Source organism: Hordeum vulgare, chromosome 3H (genome assembly GCF_904849725.1).
Source record: "Hordeum vulgare subsp. vulgare chromosome 3H, MorexV3_pseudomolecules_assembly, whole genome shotgun sequence".
Taxonomy (NCBI): domain Eukaryota; kingdom Viridiplantae; phylum Streptophyta; class Magnoliopsida; order Poales; family Poaceae; genus Hordeum; species Hordeum vulgare.
The window spans coordinates 492,172,141-492,191,698 of NC_058520.1; the positions used below are offsets into that span (position 1 = coordinate 492,172,141).

A 19,558-nucleotide genomic window follows, 5' to 3' on the forward strand; every position below is an offset into this window, starting at 1 on the left:
CCTTCTGCTTGGCAAGGGCAGTATAAGGGTCATGTCAAGGCTTGCACTGTCATACTAGAGGCCGTGGCATCTTAAGATCTCTGGATCTGGCAGTCTTTCTTTGGCATGGCCGGATCACACAATGATATTAACGTGCTTCAGCGCTCGCCGGTGTTTGCTAGGCTTGTCGAAGGCAACAACCCATCGGTGAACTTTACTGTCAACGGCCATAACTACGACAAATGATACTACCTGGGTGACGGTATCTATCCTCAGTGGACCACTATTGTCAAGACAATACCCAACCCTGTCGGAGAGAAGAGGAAAAGATTTGCCCAAGAGCAAGAGAGTGCTAGGAAGGATGTCGAGCGTGCCTTTGATGTTTTGCAATCTCGATGGGGCATCGTTCGGTATCCTGCTAATACCTGGAGCACGCGAAAACTATGGGAGATGATGACTGCTTGTGTGATCATGCATAATATAATCGTAGAAGGCGAGCTCCCGGAACGTCCGTACGATTAAGGGTTTCAGTTTCAGTGTGAGAATGTTGTGTGTGAGCATGGAGGAGCGATAATGTTTGAACAGTTCATCCAATTTCATCAAGACATGCGTGATTGAAAAACTCACGTGCAATTGTAAAATGATTTGGTTAAGCATATGTGGCATCATGTTAGCAACCAATAGATTTATCTTTTTTTATTCGTTTGCAAAACTATGTGAGAACTATGTGAGATATTTTTATATTTTATTCGGCTTATAATGACTATGTTATTTTATTTGGTTTAAATTATGTTATTTAATTCAAACTATATAAATTCATGTAAAACGCCAGCATATATGGGTCGACGCGTTGGTTGTGCTGCCGACTCATATCTAAAACAGAACGGACGCCGAACGGGCGAACAATCCAAACACATAAAAAAACGAACTAAATAGCCATCCGTTTCAGTCGTCCCATTCGAATTGCTCTTAGAGCAAGTACAATAGTAGAGCCGGTTGCCGGCTGTAAGCTCATGACATGTCATCTATAGCCCATCTTATAGCTAACATGTACAATAGTTGGTTAAAAAAGTGTACTACTTATTAATTATATGACCACCTTTCATTCTCACAAAGTGCCTAGGAGCACGTGCTAGAGCTGGCTCTTAGCTAAGAGTCCGCTTACCTTCTCTCTCCTCTTCTCTCTCCTCCAACTAAGCAAAAATATACTACTTTATTTCTTATAGCCAACTGATTCAGCTTTATTATACTTGCTCTTAGATCGATGTAAGTAGGGCATGTGGCTATGGAGCTGTGCCTGCAAATTTGATGGACGTGCTCCTGTCGGGCGTGCCGGCAACTGGTGGTCCTGCCACGGCGCCGGTCCCTGCATGCCCTGCCACGGCGCGCGGACATGGCCAAGAGGGAGATGGGTGCCACTGCCACCGCCCACGGCAACGGCGAATCATTTTGCGGCCTCGTGGCACACCAGGTGCTACTTTTTACCATCCCGGAGTGTGGTCGCTCGAGATACGACATGGTGCCACAGATGGCAGAAGTGCCGCCTTCTATTTCGGCCGCGAAACGAGCTCCGGTCCTCAGACCTGAGGACCTTGACTTCAATATCTTAACAAACTAGCATCGCCAACAAATTCAATAAATTCACGCGAGACCGATCGAATTTCCATCTACAGAAAATCGAAACATTCCTCTCTTTTTTTATTAAGCCGTACAGAGATATACTGGCCGTTGACTTGTCAAGACTAGCGGGAATCAACCGTAGTGTGACTACTAGCGGGAATCGACACAACACACACGTCAAGACGCCAGAATTGGCATAAATCGAAAAAAGACCAAGCTGCAGAATGTGATCTCGATCTCCATTCATCACTGTTCGCTCAACATTTATCCCATCAGCAGCACAATACAGCACCAGAGCGCAAAGCTTTGGCAGCAAATCATTTCCGCTCCTTTCTGCGATGCAAATATGCACAACCAGATAGACATAAATAGCCTAACAGACAAACATATTAGGACGCATCTTAATTTCCAAGCCAAAGCCTATGACAGCCAGCAAAGCTTTGGCAGTCCTCAGACCACGTGTCAGCGTGTCACAAACATGCATACTTTGTACGGTGGTAAAATACCAGCCACGCGTGAAATTTCCAACTCAAGCGGCAGTTACTGTATTTCAGAAAAGACACTGCAAGGAAACAGAGGGCCTTTTCAGTATATAAGTCATAAAGAAATGTAATGTAGCATACAAGCATGGTTATGCTTACATCCTTATAAAGTGGCATGAGAGGAGGACTAGCCATTTGTATAAAGTTCTATTCCTCAGTCTTCTGGGCCTTCTAGGCTTTCGGAAGTGGGAGAGATCTACCACGCCCCATTGTAAAGCCCCTTGTTCCATCCGGCATTCTCGGTCCAGAAATAGGCTTGTTTGCAGGATCAGAACCAGGAATAGTAGGGGACGAGCCATGCCCTGATATCCACATTGAAAATATTAACATTAATGATAGTTAAGAGTCAAGAATGTAAAAGCACAAAGGCATCAGGTTTGCCTCCCGCATGTCTGTTTGGTTATCAAGAATGTGTATGCAAGGATAATCAGGGTTGAATTAGTTAAAACAATGGTCTCATCCACAACATTAAGCCCAATAGAAATTCCCATGTTAATCCTCAAGCTGGGACGAGACCCGGCTGGGGAGACTGATGAGGACACACTGTCACATGGACTTGATAAATGAAAGTATCACAGCGCATTTAGCAGAGATAAAAAGATCAATCCAGCTTCCCTTACGGAGATTAACATGCTTACCATCTAGCTTCTCTTATACGTTGATTTGGGAATAAACTCAAGTTATGTGTACAGATAGAATTCATACAAACGGATGTTTTTCTATCACTACAAATGTACAAACAATAATCAGATCCACAAATTTCGTACTCCCTCCGTTCCTAAATATTTGTCTTTTTAGAGATTCAACTATGGACTACATACAAAGCAAAATGAATGAATCTATATTCTAAATTATGTGTATATACATCCGTATGTAGTTTTGAAAGTGCAGTCATGACCTTAATCGTGTTTTGGTGTTGCTGACAACACACATATAGATAACTAATCACTAATCCCCTTTTAAGCTATTGTTAATGATCATGTGTTGATAAGGACAAGCTCATGTGCTAACAAGGACAAGATCAAGATAAGCATTCCTGAGTACTACATGCTTGAATCTTGTGGATGCTCACATGGTGGACAGATGAAGATGAATACACAAGCTAGGCCTTCCACATAGCATATCATATGAATCAATAATACATAGCATATCATATGATGTTGATGAGGGTCATATTTGAGTATGTGGTAGCATTGTCGGGTTCCTTCCTTTTTGGTCCTTGATGCCAACGGGGAGGACATTATCTTACCTTAGTTTCGATTTTTGTTTCTCTCATAATGTATGGTATGATGTAATATGTCGAACTTAATGATGTGTCATCATGTAACGATACTTATGGATGATGTGCTATGCCATCACTTATGGATGATGTATTGTTAAACTATCATGTGGTGTCGAACTTAATGATGTGTCATCATGTAACGATACTTATGGATGATGTGCTATGCCATCACTTATGGATGATGTATTGTTAAACTATCATGTGGTGATGAGATATCATGATATTATCGTTGTGTCATATGATGATGAGTTTTATGCTATCCTATTGATTCATATGATATGTTATGAATTATTGATTCATATGATATGCTATGTATTGTTGAACTATTATGATGTAATGTTATATCATGCTATTATCTTCAAAGCACATATTAAGGGGGAGCTCCCGCACTTAGCTATTTTACTAAGGGGAGTTTCGAAAAAAAAAACTCTCCCATGCATTCTTATCATGCATATAATCAGGGGGAGCTTCATAAGCATCGTCACAAATCTCTCCTAAGCCACACATGTTTATTACTATTTTTGAGAGCTATATGTATGTTGTCATCAACTACCAAAAAGAGGGAGACTGAAAGTACAGTCATGCACTTAATCGTGTTTTGGTGTTGCTGACAACACACATATAGATAACTAATCACTAATCCCCTTTTAAGCTATTGTTAATGATCATGTGTTGATAAGGACAAGCTCATGTGCTAACAAGGACAAGATCAAGATAAGCATTCCTGAGTACTACATGCTTGAATCTTGTGGATGCTCACATGGTGGACAGATGAAGATGAATACACAAGCTAGGCCTTCCACATTGTGTATGGGAGAGCTTTTTGAAGACTTCATCATGTCTTGCTTTCAACTTGAGCCAAGAAGGAACAACAACATCAAGCTCAAGTGAAAGGGCTAACTCAAAGGTATCAGTTCCTTTAACTTTAGTGGTGCAGAGTGATGACCAGCGAATAAAAGTATACACTCAAGGATGGATCATCAGTACCCTTTTTATGATTCTTGAGTCTTTAGGGATCCCGCACTATTAAAAGGGGATCACTGGGTATTGCGATAAATTTGCTCAAACTACATCTCTGCTTTTCTGTCCATACCACATCTCCACTGCTCTGCTTTGATATCAAAAACAGAACCAATGCCTCGGACATCCGGCTTCCTCCGGACGTCCGAGGGCCGGACGCCCGACCACTTCGGAAATCCGGAACCTTATACCAGAGCCAAAGTCTCGGACATACGGCTCCCTCCGGACGCCCGACCACTTCAGAAAACCGGAACCTTGCACCAGAGAAATCCAGAGTCAAATAACTCGGACATCCGGCCTCCCCCTGTCGTCCGAGGACCAGACGTCCGACCACTTTCGGAAATCCGGTGCCCTTGAACAGAGCCAAAGTCTCGGACATCCGGCTCCATCCGGACGTCCGGTCCCTGTTCGTCTATACAGCGATTCTTGATATCTATACAGTGGTTCCTGATATGTATACATCCCTCGAACGACCGACCCCTGTCGGACGTCCGACCCCTTGTGGGCGTCCGGACATCCGAGAACTGTCGGACGTCCGACCACTGTGAGACTTAAGTGATCCCAACGGTCACTTTCCCCTCTCCACTATAAATACCCCCCTCCCACTTCGTGAGAGGGGGTCCAACACAGCCATATCTTCATAAGAATACATTTCTACCTCACACACATTTGCTCACACCAAATCTTAGATCCCAAGAGCATTTGTGAGCCCCTTTGAGAGTTGTTCCAATCAAAAGAAAGATCGTCTCCCTCTCCTCCTCTCAACCCAAGTTATTTGAGATTTGAGCAAGTTTTGAGCATTCCCCGTGATTCGGAGACTCCTAGGGGGTAGGAGTTCTTCGGAGAGGAATCAATCCGTGATTACCCCCGGAAAAGTTTGTGAGGGTTTGAAAGCCACCTCAAAGGCTTACCACTAGTGGTTGAGAAACGCCTTCGTGGTGTAATCTCAAAGGGAGAATAGGGTGAGCCTTCGTGGCGTTGGTGTGCCTTCGTGGTAACATCCACCTCTCTTAACGGTGACTAGCTTCCCTTCAAGGAAGTGAACATCGGGATACATCTTTGTCTCAGTGACCTTGGTTATCCCTAACCCTAACTCCTTACTTGTGGTTTACTTGTGTTACTTGAGCATACATACATTGCATATTGTTTGTGCTCATTATATTGTGTTGGCTATTTCTTTGTACAAGATTAATCATTCAAGCATACCCTCTATATCCACACGTTCACACTTGCAGCTTTTGATATATCGAGTGCTATAGTATGATCTAGTATCTTGTATCGTTCACCTACTCGTCGTGTGATATAGCTCAAGTAAGTTTGTGTAACTAACTTGTACTTGTTAGTAACCGTGTTGTGTCCATCTTGGTAGATCGTGTTGTTGGTGCACGTTATGGTGCCTATTGCATTTAGGATTTGTGCTTGAAAAGTATCCTCTTAGTTTATTTCCGCATTAGGTTTAAGCCAAATCCGAAGAAGTTTTTAAATAGCTTATTCAACCCCCCCCCCTCTAGGCGGCATCGTGGTCTTTTCAAGTTTATAGTGAAATCTCTAAAAAGACAAATATTTAGGAACGGAGGGAGTAGGTGACAATTAAGTAGAATACCTTGGCTTCTGTATCTGCCTTTGCGTCCACCGCTAGCATTTGTCCTTTGGTGTTGGCGCACTTCCTGTAGATATGGACAACAGGCAACAGGGTATCAGCTCACTTCTGAAGCTATACATCTAGTTTAGTTTTGCAGCATTTGCACAGCATCAACATGGAAGTGCACAGGCAACAAATGATGCACGAAAATACAGGAAACTAAACCTTCAATCGTACAACAGAGCAGGAATGGTATAAGTATCAAAAAAATCAGACCTCATGGTTAACATCACAGTTCACATTCTCCTTATCTGAAGCAACCTCTCCTGAATCAGCACCACCATTTTTTTCCGATGCCGACTGCTGTACTTCTTTTGAAAACTGGCCCTCGTTGTTCTTTCTCGAAACTGTTCCATGATTTTCTTTCGAAGACTGGATATGCTTTCCTGATCCCACTACACTTCGTTTAGCCAGAAGTATGACTCTCATCCCAGTTCTCCAGTTCCTCTCATCATTTAAGGTGGCCACCTAATGTAATAAAAAATTGAAACATCTTAAAAAGAAGGTAATATACTAGATGTATAGCCTACCCCAACTTGTTTGGGACTAAAGGCTTTGTTGTGGTTGTTGTTGTTGTATAGCTCTTTGATTAGCATCAAATGTTCATTGAATATGAGATAAATAACTTACAGCCTTCTCAGCTGCCTCCACCGCTTCATACTCAACAATGGCATGTACCTGCACAACCCTCAAGTTACTTGATTCAGCACTACAAGATACTTTTCCCAAGATGTACAGATGAATAAAGTTATTACTTAATTAAACAGAATGTGCATATATTTCCATTGAATGATTATTAGTTCCAATAGTGTGGTAGTAATTGGTAAATACAGGTTAATAAAAAATGTGAAGAGTTATGTATTGGCAGGTATAAAATCAAGAACAGACATAAATTATCAGTAAGATCTTAAATATGCCACCACTAACCAGATGTTTACAGCATACCTTATTACTCAACATGAAGTCAGGCTTCTTTGATGCTGCAGATTCTCCAACTGCATGTGGATCATGAATGGTTATCTTCATAATTCTGGTACATAAAAAAGATAAAGTTCAGTTTCAGAATGATATAGCATTAGTTATTAACTGCTTTCAGAATGTCACACAATAAATTACCAACTGCAATACAAGCACAGACTACTACAAATTTCCAGCTAACATACTTGCCAACTGATCCAAATTTCTCCTGTAAACTCTCCAGGGAGAAATCCAGGGGTAGATTTTCCACCACAACAGTCCTTCTCTGAAAATTGGTTTGAAGTTAAAACAGAGTTAAAGAGGATAATGTTAAACATTCCATTACAGAAGGAATCAGAAATTCACCTTCACGTCTTTCAACTCATTGCATGGTAAGGGATGTAACCTTCTGACCCTTTTCCCGTTAGAGCTCACAACCTAATAAGACAATATGACAATTTTGGATATCAAGGAGCACACATATATTCCCGTCTGTATGATCCCCAAAGTGTCAGGAAAGAGAACAAAAGCGCAAAATATTACCAGCTTGGATGATGTCCTAAGGGCCGCTTCAATTGCAGAGTGGTCCTGAACAAGTTTCTTCATTTTTCTAAATGATGCAATAACTCCAAGTGGAACTATTGTAAAGAAGAACACACCATTAGAAGGGAGCATTCCATATTTCTGTGACACACTCAACGAAATATGCATTCAAATCAAACCATAATGCATATCTATTCAATATGAGCTTAAGTATAATAACTGCTGAGCAACACTAAATTTTGATCAAATTTCCTCTTCTGGATATGCTTCAAATGTGAATTGGAGATGGCGGCAAGTTATGAGAAGAGCATCCTTACATTCAAATGGATTTTAAATATGTTACCAGCTATACAAGCCAAACAGCAGTAGGTGTACGGCATACAAACACTTCAATACATTTTTTATTATATATTTCTGCCAATTTAGAATTGCAGTAATACTGAGGAAACACAGCAGTACAGCACAATAGAATTTCACAAATGTAAAACCCAAAAAACGGAATAAAACATAGTTTACATCCAAATGGGTGCTTAATGCAATGCTGTTTAGGGCTTTAGGCTACTTCATAAGTGTTATTTAGTAGTGTGTGCATACAAAATTCCAGCAAATATCATGGATATATGATATATCATGTTCTAGCAAATATCAAACATATATGATGTATCTGTCAAAAACAAAAGCAACTCCCTGTCTTGCAAAAGGAAGTGCAGTATTTGTGCCATTTTGTTTGGTACTCCCTCTGTAAACTAATATAAGAGTGTCTAGATTACTAAAGTAGTGTTCTAAATGGTCTTATATTAGTTTATGGAGGAAGTACTTTGTAACAAGAGATCACATATATTTTCAAATTTCATTTCAAAGGAACTATTTGGTTCAGTCCTCACACCAATAATGTTCCACGAATTATGCCTAAGCAAATTTCCTATTTTCTTGTAATTTGGAAGATCTTTATTTATCCATTTATGTTTAAGGAAGTACGATATTTCATTTGCCGTTCACCTTATGTTGATTTGTGTGAAACTTGAAAATGCGAAGCCTCGGTCACCATCACACAGGACAATACCCATAAAAGAAAAACTAATTCATCTTGAAATTATGGAACTATATTTTGATTAGTACAAACTTTCGTTCCTGCATGCACTGAGCCAAGACATGCCAGACCTAGGTCAAAAATCTGTTTCATTGTAGGCTAAGGGACAACTCAGATGAGTAAGGTACACATCATATTCCTGGGGAGATAATCTTGACAGAGCTACCATGGTGGAAGACCAGGCAACATCTGGCAACCACGGGATCAGATGTATTTATCTTCATGGTCCCAAATCAAACCAAAAGCAAGGCAAAATTAACTACAGAAACCATCAAAAAGAAACTGACAAGATGCTATGCATAGATCTTAAAGAAACAGAAATAAACAATGAAGCCCAATAGTTATTCCACAAGGCACCACCCATGATCTCTACTTGTATGAATAGAATGGAGTGAATCAGACCAAAGTATATGTAACATTCACAGAGGCCTAGACCAGCTTCTCGGCACAACTAAAAAAAGCTGCACCATGAGTACCCATGTAAAAGCCTCATCATAAGTACCTGTCACATTTCATCATTTTCATCTCCATTCTACTATACATAAATAGCTAGGGCAAGAACAAACCATCATGTTTAGACAGGCAGCAATCCTGAGGACTGAGTTTGCAGACCTAGACCATGCACCATGATGTGTAGGCATGCAAAAATGTCCCACAAAACAGATACAGAAAAAGAACTTCAAATTGAATATGTACTGCTAAAAATGCAGGAAATTCTAGCGTTCTAGGGTGTCATTGACGAACAACAAAAGCTTGTTTCTAATATATCAAACAACGTGGTTGACAAATATAATAGTGCTGTTAGAATAAAAACACTCGTTATAAGCAGTTGAAAACAGCCAGAATAGTTCATCATTTAGATGGCTATTGTCTCATAAACATAACCTAACACAGCTAGGAACTGGAATATATCAACTTGTGAGCAACGTGATACAGAGTGTTTTCATCACATGTACTCCCTCCGTTCCTAAATATAAGTCTTTTAAGCGATTTCACTAGATGTCTACATACGGAATAAAATGATTGAATGTACACTTTAAAGTATGTCTATATACATCCGTATGTAGTCCACTAGTGAAATCTCTACAAAGACTTATATTTAGGAACGGAGGGAGTATGTCCTAAAGCAATTGCACACTACTTACCGTTACCAAGGCCCTCCTTGTTCTTCATCACAAATTTCAACATAAACTCATCCGTGGGAAGATTCTCATCGCTGAAGTAGTACTCCACCTGCAAAATTGAAGCATTTTTCTTTCTAATAAGCACGCATTTAGAATATAATTTATGCTTGCACGAACGCAGGATTAAGATTCTTGCGACACGAACTAGAGGTGCTAACTAAATACAGCACACGACAATCAGCACTCTCATGCGAACCAAACATCAAGAACCGGACTGCCATCGGTGTACCTGCTTAACGATCTTGTCGCGGAGCTCGTCCGTAAGCACGACACCAGTGGTGAGTACGTCGGAGGCCTCCAAAGAGGCGTCGGTACCAGGGAGGATAAGGGGATCGTCCCCCGCCTCAAGAGGTGGCGACGGCACCACAACACCGGTGCCAACATTGGTGGCCTCCAGAGAAGCGGTCTCGGAAGTGCCGAGCACGATGAGGGGATCCTCCTCCGCCTCAAGAGACAGCGACGGCGGCTGCAGGAGCACTACACCACCGGCGCCAACCTCGGAGGCCTCTGAAGAAGCGGGTTCGACGGTGTCGGGGACGACAACCGGGTCGTCTTCCATCTTAAGAAGGGACGAAGTAGAAAGCAGGGGCGCGACACCATGGGCGCCGACCTTGGAGGCCTCCGACGAAGCGGCATCGGCGGCGTCGGGGACGACGACGGGGTCGTCCTCCGCCTCCATATCCAGACGCGGAGGTGGCTGCGGCGGGGATTTGGGTGCGACGGCGACGGGGTGTGGAGCCTGGCCGTCCATACCGGAGGGGATCAGGGGAGCCGAGTCGCCCGCCGACCGGTCGCCGCCGCTCGAGGTCGCTGGCGGCTGCGGGGCGGCTGCGACTGCGGGCTCGAGATTGAGCTCGGGTGGGGATTTGGGCTATATACGGCTCGACCGGTGAGAAACGGCCCGCTGGACAAGTAAAACTGGGCCAAAATGTGGCGTTCGTTTTATTTTTGAAAAATAAAAAGAATATCTGGTGCACTAGGCGGTTGTGGTGCTAACGGTGCACCGAACCCATGTTACATATTTTAAAATGTTCAAAAACTTATGAAAACTTTTTATCACATTGGCATAATATTAATGTAGGTTGTCATAAAATTTCAAGTCAAAATCCGGAACATAGCATATAACATAAATTAAACTTTAAATTTGGCTCATTATCACATTAATGTAAAAAAATATCTCAAGAAATTTTATGACAGCATACATTGATATTGTGTCAATGTTTTAGATTTTTTTAGATTTTTAAATATGGTCTATGGCACCCGGTGCATCGGTAGCACCACAAGTGTGGGTGCATCAAACACATTTCCCATGTCGGCCAGCCTATTTGGGGAGTGAATTCGGATTTCCTACTCCCCATGGTACACGGTGGAATACCGCGGGAGCCATGCTTGCTTATTGCAAGACTTAAATAGTGGTTATTTGGATACCTTGTTTGTAGGGAACTCGTTTGACAAAAACTGAATTCATCTCGATTTTAAACTCTGTTTAGATATTGTAACTAATCTACGGATTATTAAAACTAGTTTAGCATATAGGCACAACTTCGTGCTTTTGGAGAATCGACTATGACTTGTTAGGTAATCTACATCACCCACAAAAGAGTCCTAGTGGGTGCGAGAAAATCCGTTTGCTAGCATAATCAGGAGGCCTGGCTAGCACGTGCACGGACCTTAAAGCGACCTAGATCCTATCTCTCTAGTAACGCTTGAATCAGTTGTTTCCAGCGAGTCAGACTCAGTTGGGCGCAAAAGTGGGGCACGATGTGGAGAGCGGTGCACGGAAAATCTGGGCAAAGATGGCGGGAGAGGGAAATCCCCTAGGACGGAATGGAGCGAAATATAGCAACACCCCCAATGTACTTGGTAACTTTTAGCGCTAGGACAAACTGAGAATCAGTTCTTGCCTTGCTCGACCGCGGTGACTCTTAGATCTGCAGAATTAGCGATGGCAGTGTTGTGATGAGTCCAAAATGTATGATATTTTATGGTTATTTTGTGCCTACACTGTAGCCCTTGTGGAATCTTACCACATCCATGCACTGCTTTTTGTCGGTTCTCCCATGATATGTCTTTTGAAGAAAATAAAGTACTATGAAACAAATTCCATAAAAATATGGTGGAATCACGTCAATCAATGTGATTATCACCTACCATAAAAAAATAAAAACATTGGATGCATGATGAGTGATATTTTTACACTCATTTCAATCATGTTTAAATCGAGATATTTCAATAAAAAGGAATATTCGCTCTGATATTGCCACTAATGACTAATGAATGCAAAGGATTCCACAAATCCTCTCTTTGATATCTTTCCACATGAAATGGGCTAAAAAGGGAAGAAATCACATGGGAAATAAGTCGTCGGGAGGCGCCAGGAGGCCACTAGAGCCAAAGACGGTGTTCCATGCGAGCCACATGCTCGCATGAGCGGTCATTTGGCGTGAAAACCGACGAGGTCGTCCACCTAAACAACTTTTATAAAGGGGGGCCCAGTCGAAATGCCAACAGAACGAGCAGTAGGAGCGCGACGAGCACAGGCAAAACATCATCATCATCTCCATCCACAAACCTTAGCTGCCGCCACTTTCATTTCCATAGCCATCTCCACCACCATAGTGCTCTGTCATCTAGTTCATACTTGTAACTTTGCATCGGACAAGGCATCCATTGTAAGACATATTGCAATCAATTAATCCCAAGATGTGTTCTTTAATTATTTCTTCTCGCGATCCGATCTCCGTGTGTGAGTAGTCTCGTAAGGTATGGGGTGAGGCATGAGCCTTGCAACCCTAGGTATTTGGTGAAGGGGTCGATGGAAGTATTTAAGAAGTATTTAACATAACGTTTTGTATGTGTTAAATAAAATTGTTTCGAGAAGTGTCTCTTGTCTTGTTCGCGATCTTCATCCTTGCAGGTACCCGGAATCATGGAGATCGAGCACCAGTGAGGCTAGGAGCAAGGGGACCATGAAGTGTTATACCGACCACCGGTGACGGTAAGGTTTAGTAAGGTAACATGGATCATAAACTTGGTATTCATGAGATGTAGTCATTAAACATCCAATGCTTGTGTCTGGTATTAGTATCTTAATTATTGGGGCAACCTCGCGAGATGGATAGGGCCTTTGGTAGGACAACTGATTCTTGATGCACGGCTCAAGCCGGTTAAGATATACTTTGGACACATCCCCCACTACGGTACGAAGCAAGTACCTCTTGATGGGTGACTCCCCGAGCACAAACTAATATCATTTTTTTCATCCCAACACCAATACATGGTTTTAAGCATTAAGATCTCATCCCCGTACCTGATATGTCTCCAACGTATCTATAATTTTGTATTGTTCTATGTTGTTATGTTACCATTCTTGGATGTTTTATAATCATATTATAGCAATTTTATATTATTTTTTGGGACTAATCTATTGACATAGTGCCTAGTGACAGTTGTTGTTTTTTGTTGTTTTTTCCTTGATAGAAAATCCATATCACATGAGGTCCAATTGCCACAAAACTATTTGGATATTTTTTTGGACCAGAAGGAAACTTGGGGGCCAAGATTGAGCAGCAGCCAAGGCCCACGAGGCCACTAAGACACCATGGCGCGCCAGAGGTCCCTAGCATGGCATGGTGTCTAGTGGGGCCCTTTGAAAGCTTCTGCACCGTATGTGAGCTCTATAAATACCCCCAATATTCCAGAAACCCTAGAGGAGACAACAAAAAATCGTTTCAGTCGCTGCAAGTTCCAGAGCCACGAAAACCAATCTAGAGCCTTTTCCAGAGAAGAACACGATCATGGAGGGGTTCACCATCTTCATTGGTGCTCCTCCCATGATGCGTGAGTGGTTCATATCAGACCTACGGGTCCGTAGGCAGTAGCTAGATGGCTTTCTCTCTTGTTTTGTTTCTCAATACAATGGTCTCTTGGAGATCAATGTGATGTAACTCTTTCTTTCGCGGTGTGCTTGTTGGGATCCGATGAATTGTGAGTTTATGATCAGATCTATGAAAACATATGCATGACTGATTATTATAGGCACGTATTTCTTCTCAGATATTTGGTGTTTGTCTGGCCAACTTGATCTTTTATCTTGCAATGGGAAGAGGTGCTTTGTGATGGGTTCGATCTTGCGGTGCTCAATCTTAGTGACAGAAAGAGACATGGCATGCATGTAACGTTGCCATTAAGGATAAAATGATGGGGTCTATTCCTACATGAATAGATCTTGTCTACATCATGTCATCATTCTTAAGGTATTACTCCGTTTCTCCATAAACTCAATACACTAGATGCATGCTGGATAGCGGTCGATGTGTGGAGTAATAGAAGTAGATGCAGGCAGAAGTCGGTCTACTTATTTTGGACGTGATGCATATATACATGATCATTGTCTTAAATATCATCATAATTATTTGCTTTTCTACCAATTTCCCAACAGTAATTTGTCTACGCATCGCTTACTATTTTCTTGAGAGAATCCACTAGTGAAACCTATGGCCCCCGGGTCTACTTCACATCATATATTTGCAATCTCTACTTTGCTATTTGTTGTTCTACTTTATTTGCTCTTTTGTTCTCAGATCTATATTATCAAAAAACCCAAAAATTCCTTGTTGCGTTCTATTTGCTATCATTCTTATTTGCATCTATCAATCTATCATTACTTTACCCACGAGGGATTGACAACCCCCTACACGTTGGATTGCGAGGATTTGCTATTTGTCTGCACATGTTGCTTACATAGTCTTGTGGATCTTCCGACCGGATTGATACATTGGTTTTTTAACTGAGGGAAATATTTTTCGTCGTTGTGCTACATCACCCTTTAAGCTTGGAGGGAGACCAACGCACTCGCGAGGACCATCAGTACCTTCTTTTTATTATGAGTGTTGAATCACAATTTGCTTGTTGATCCGGTCAGAAGATTGATTGAGACTTTGGAAAAGAGATTTCTAGAGACCATTGCTTCAACGGAGTCTTCCTCTCATGGGTTCGATACCCAAGGGTCACCCCTGAGGAAATAGGTGTGGGATATCCTTTCTTGTTCCAATACCGGATCAATAAAAAGGATATATCAATGCATTTGGAACCTGTGCGACATCTCCGGGGCGCAAGACGACCATCCATACGAGTGCAGGCACTCATATGTGCGGTCGTATGGGGTGCTCACAAGTCACAAAAGTTCGGTAATGACCCTATTCAAGGAAGTTAACATTGACATGTTTACTTTGGCCCTTTTGCGACATGGCAATGAATGGGCACCTTGAATAAGAGATCGTATGCGGGTTCCACATGGAGTACCTGCCCAGCTCCACAGGAGGAAGCAAGGATGGTTTTTTCCCGACACACACATGAGTGTCAAAGAGGTGCCACGGGGCGATGGGGTCGTCCCCAGCTTAGCACGTAACGTGATGTCTAGTTTGTAAAAAGCCCGGGTTCTGCTCCATGCAATTTCCTGATAGCCCTCGTCCCCCTTCTCCTCGCTGAGAGCGAGTACAATAAGGTACAGTCAGCAGGCTGTAAGGATTAAAATACTATATTTTTCTGAGTTGGATGAGAGAGAAGAGGAGAGAGAAGGGAAGCGGGCTCTTCGTGAAGAGCCGGCTCTAGCATGTGCTCCTAGGTGCTTTGTGAGAATGAAAGGTGGGTCATATATGATAAAAGTAGTACTCTTTTATAGCTAACTATTGTACAAGCTAGCTATAAGATGGGCTATAAGACTGCTTATAGCCAGCTGTTGGCTATACTATTAACCATGCTCTGAGATGTTCCATGGGTAAAAACAGACGTGAAGACAAAACTGGCTACCGTCTAGGGGTGGTCTGTTTACAGGAAACCACTTAAGGATCATACATTATTTTATTGGTTGTGTCACCATTGGTGTAAACCCGTAGTAGCTTGATCCCCTACGGTACTTGATTGCAAATAATCAATGGCTTTCATGACAAGCTCAACCTTTAGTCACTCCTCACGGACAGTGCACCTTTGGGGTTTGGAGCTCCCGGTAAAACAGGAGTTTATGACCAAGGGGATATAGCCCCCGTTGTCAGGGATGGCAGTGGAAACTAGGGTCGCCCTTGAGGCTGCTCATAGTGGAGAGTAACATATAGTAGTATCATGCATATGTTATTATTGTATGATACTACCTTCATAGTGCATAGTAACATAAACTAGTATCATAGGTGATCTCATTTATTGACATGCATGACACATAGTAGCATAACATTTAACATGTTACGGTATCTACCTATGTTACTGTAATTCTCTCTCTCTTCTTTAATTACTTGCCACATCACCATGTTTGCTAGTTCCAAGACTATGTTACTAGCTATGATACCCCCACTATGGCCAGCCTGAGCTTGCACCAACTGGCGGCAGAATTTAGGCATCTGACGTGATGCATAGCGCTATAACTAGCCATGGGAAACACGGCCCAGCCAGCCCTACCTGACCCAGTCCAAAATTCCCGAGTCGGGCCTGGGCTTGCCCACGGACCGAGCCCGGGCCTAAAAATCAAGCCTGAAGGTCGAGTCGGGCCGGGCTCGGGCCTGCGAAAACCTGAGTTTACGCCTACGTCATGTCGGGCTTACATGGCTTGGCCGAGCTTCTTCAGGCTCGGGCCAAGAAACTAGGCCTGGCGGTCGGGCCGGGCCGAGCTTATTCGGGCTCGGGCAGGACTTGGGCCCAAAGACTAGGCCTGATGGTCAGGTCGGGCCAGTCTTGGGCCTAAGTTTTGCATCATGGGCTTTTTTAGGCCCGGTTCGGCCCAAGTTTTGCCTAGGGATACGTAGCGCGCACACCATTCCACCGGCCCGCCACGAGATGATAGCCATATGGGTCCTTTTGTAAGGAGCCCCCATAGTTGACATTGAGGCCTTGTGGCAGTCCTTTCTTTGTGAGGCTTCTGGCGACGGCACACCTAGAAGATCCATGAATTAGTTGTCTTCATGCCTGGTGTAACCTTTTTTGCAGATCTCGGACACGTGTGTGGCTTTCCGTATCAGAGCGGCTACGTGGTCCAGCCTACTTGCTACCCAAGGGTATTCAAGGAAAGATGGTGTGGTCCTTCTATGAAACAATGGGAATGCCACACGCGCCCATGAAAAACTGAGGTTCGACAATGCCCTTAAACTGACCAAATAATGGTTCATTCACGGGATCGCGTCAACAAAAAACACCCCGGGAACGATCAGGCACGCCCTTGGTCAAGCTAATAACGCCGGATCCTCAGATTGGTATAGGAGCACCGGCTTCCTTTCTCCCAGCCATGGTGCACGGGGATGCACACGTGTCACGGGGGGATGTTTACCCTCGGTCGGCTTTCTTTGTACCCTCTCCATGGAGCAGTCTCGACATAAAGATTTGGAAAAAGGAGGCTAGCCAGTAAACCACGCAACCTTGCTTCGCACTCAGTGCTTCTTCGGTAGTGAGGGGGGAGAACAAAGATTTAAATAACATGATGCTTCGAAACTATAAGACATGTCATGCAAGTGAATGGGTTACTCTCGATACACTTTTCAGCATATAGATAGAGAGCTCTTTATCTAGTCGAGGCTACAAGTAGAAAAGTTCCCAATGGGAATGAGAGAGATACTAACATCCCACTTCCCAATTATGGATACGAGGCGGTGTTTTGGAAGAGCCATAAGTACAACCATTCAACTACTTCTCAAACTCACAACCTAACATGATAGTTCATGATAAGAGTATGCACAGAGCAACAACTTAATGCCTTCATAAGTTCCAACATGAGTATTTAGCTTATTTCCCTCAACTGGTGTAGGGTATTAACTTCGGGAATCCACTTCTTCCGTCCCAGGATGAGATACCGGTCGTGCTCAGGTCCATAGTGATCGTGTGAGATCCGTATTCTGCCCATCTGTCGTGGTTTTGTCACGACATATGTCCTTGTGAAAGCACTTAGTGATGAGGCCATCGCAACTACGTGGCAACTCAAAGGGGTTGATCGGGAACGAGAGACGAGTTTACCCAGGTGCGGCCCCTCCGATGGAAGTAAAAGCCTACGTCCTCCTTTGTGTGTATTGATGATGAAATCGATTACAAGGGTAGGGATTCGCATGACCTAGCTCTCGATTGATTGTAAGTTAAGTCTATCGGCCTTAGGGACTTACCTTTATATACATGTCGAGACCCTAGGTTTACAAGAGTCTAGGTCACCTTATGATTCGTGACCCGATATGTCTCTAACTCACCCTGTTTGCTCTAGCAAGGAAACTCCTGGCGACCTTCTACCTTTGTGGGCCTTGAGTCGCCATCTTCATGTCCTGGGCCGCGCCGGTCCACCTTGGTAAACCGCAGGAGGCACCACCGTCCAAAAGGTAATAGATGTGGTAGAACGATGAACTCCTTGCTCTTGTGCTTCTAAACATAGTCTCCTCAACATTCAATCACTCTCTCTGAGATTGGTTAGGGGTAGGAGAGATTGATCTTGCGGTAAGCAACTTGGGGAGGCTATAAATCAATCTTCAAATGGTTGGGCTGGAATCTCTTGATCTCAACACATGAGTAGGTGGCTCTCTTTCACAAAAATGAATCTGGCAATGAAGTGTGTGTTCTGAGTGCTTCCTCTATGAATGAGAGGTAGGTGGAGGGGTATATATACGTAGCACACAAAATCCAACCATCACACCACGATTGACCAACTCGGTGACATCGAAGTTACAAACTCGGTGGTACCGACTTGCTCAAAAGGTAGCAACTTCAAATCTCGGTGGAACCGATATACACAACTCGATTGCACTGAAAAGGCGGCTAACAGTCGGATGACACAACTCGGTGACACCGATACTCAAACTCGGAAATTCTGATTTTGTGTACCGAGGCAACAGAAAGTTGGTCACATGAGCTCGGTAGCACCGATCAGTTTCGGTTGAACCGAAGTGGTAGGGTTTGGCTAGGATCTGTCTAAGTCAGAAATCGGTAGGGCCGAGTGGAAATTGTTGGTGGCATCGATTTTTTATATTTGGCTTGGGACAGATATATTTTGTGGAAGAGTGGCTGAGTAATTTTGGCGGCTAACTCTAAGCATTTGAGCAACCAATTCATCATAATACCTCATCCCCTTTTAATAGTATTGGCTTTCCTAGGGACTCAGATGTGATTTCTCACAAAGTGTAAAATGAAGAGTCTTCTTGCTTGAAGCTTTAGCCAATCTTATTCCTTCTTTCATTAAGGGGAATCTCCACTCAATCTTATAGCCAAAGCATCTTTTGAACTTTTCTGAAATATACTTGGAAAAACTCATTAGTCGAGTGATGCATATGTTGTGATTAATTACCAAAACCACCTTAGGGAGCAATTGTTCTTCCAATCTCCCCCTTTTTGGAATAGGAAGATTGCAAAGTGTGTATTATGGATGGGGAAAACCCTAATGCGCGAGAATCAGATTAAGGAGCGCAAGAGGGTTCATATTCATACCCCAATTCGACGGTGAACCCGCTAGACGATGACGGTGGCGAGGATTCCATCGGTGGCGGCGAATTCTAACGGCGGAGGTGCTCGGTGATGCAAAGGTGATGACCAGGGGTCCTTGTGATGGCAGCTTAGGGTTGGGAACAAAACATTGCAGGAGTAAATTTCAAAACGTCGGATCTGCCAGGATATATACCTGTCACTGTCGGTGCCACCGATACTAAGATTTTGGTGCCGCCGAGTTTCACTGTTGTTGGTTGACAT

At 43.1% G+C, this 19,558-nt stretch overlaps 1 protein-coding gene across 2 annotated transcripts; it reads right to left on the minus strand.

Annotated features, from left to right (window-relative positions):
* Window positions 1–1,817: 1,817 nt before the first annotated feature.
* Window positions 1,818–10,697, minus strand: LOC123444440 (la-related protein 6A-like). 2 transcript variants are annotated; one of them, XR_006631000.1, is made up of 11 exons: window positions 10,089–10,697; window positions 9,821–9,908; window positions 7,586–7,680; window positions 7,409–7,480; window positions 7,249–7,328; window positions 7,031–7,115; window positions 6,716–6,763; window positions 6,302–6,553; window positions 6,047–6,110; window positions 2,241–2,443; window positions 1,818–2,161 (listed from the first exon to the last, which is right to left on the minus strand). XR_006631000.1 is itself a non-coding variant. In XM_045121148.1 (10 exons), the coding sequence occupies exons 1-10, from the start codon at window positions 10,608–10,610 to the stop codon at window positions 2,313–2,315; spliced, it is 1,437 nt and encodes a 478-aa protein (XP_044977083.1). In that variant the 5' UTR covers window positions 10,611–10,697; the 3' UTR covers window positions 2,163–2,312. The 2 variants fall into 2 exon arrangements, 1 of the variants encoding a protein (XP_044977083.1); XM_045121148.1 differs by lacking the exon at window positions 1,818–2,161 and having other exon boundaries at window positions 2,163–2,443.
* Window positions 10,698–19,558: the final 8,861 nt, after the last annotated feature.

Bases quoted from the DNA above. Each gene is read 5' to 3' on its own strand.
- LOC123444440 (XM_045121148.1), bottom strand. From the start codon at position 10,610: ATGGACGGCCAGGCTCCACACCCCGTCGCCGTCGCACCCAAATCCCCG. The intron at 9,909-10,088 runs GTACACCGATGG...TCAATTTTGCAG, and splicing joins GCGACAAGATCGTTAAGCAG to GTGGAGTACTACTTCAGCGA. The intron at 2,444-6,046 runs GTATTCTACTTA...TGTGGATATCAG, and splicing joins AGGCAGATACAGAAGCCAAG to GGCATGGCTCGTCCCCTACT.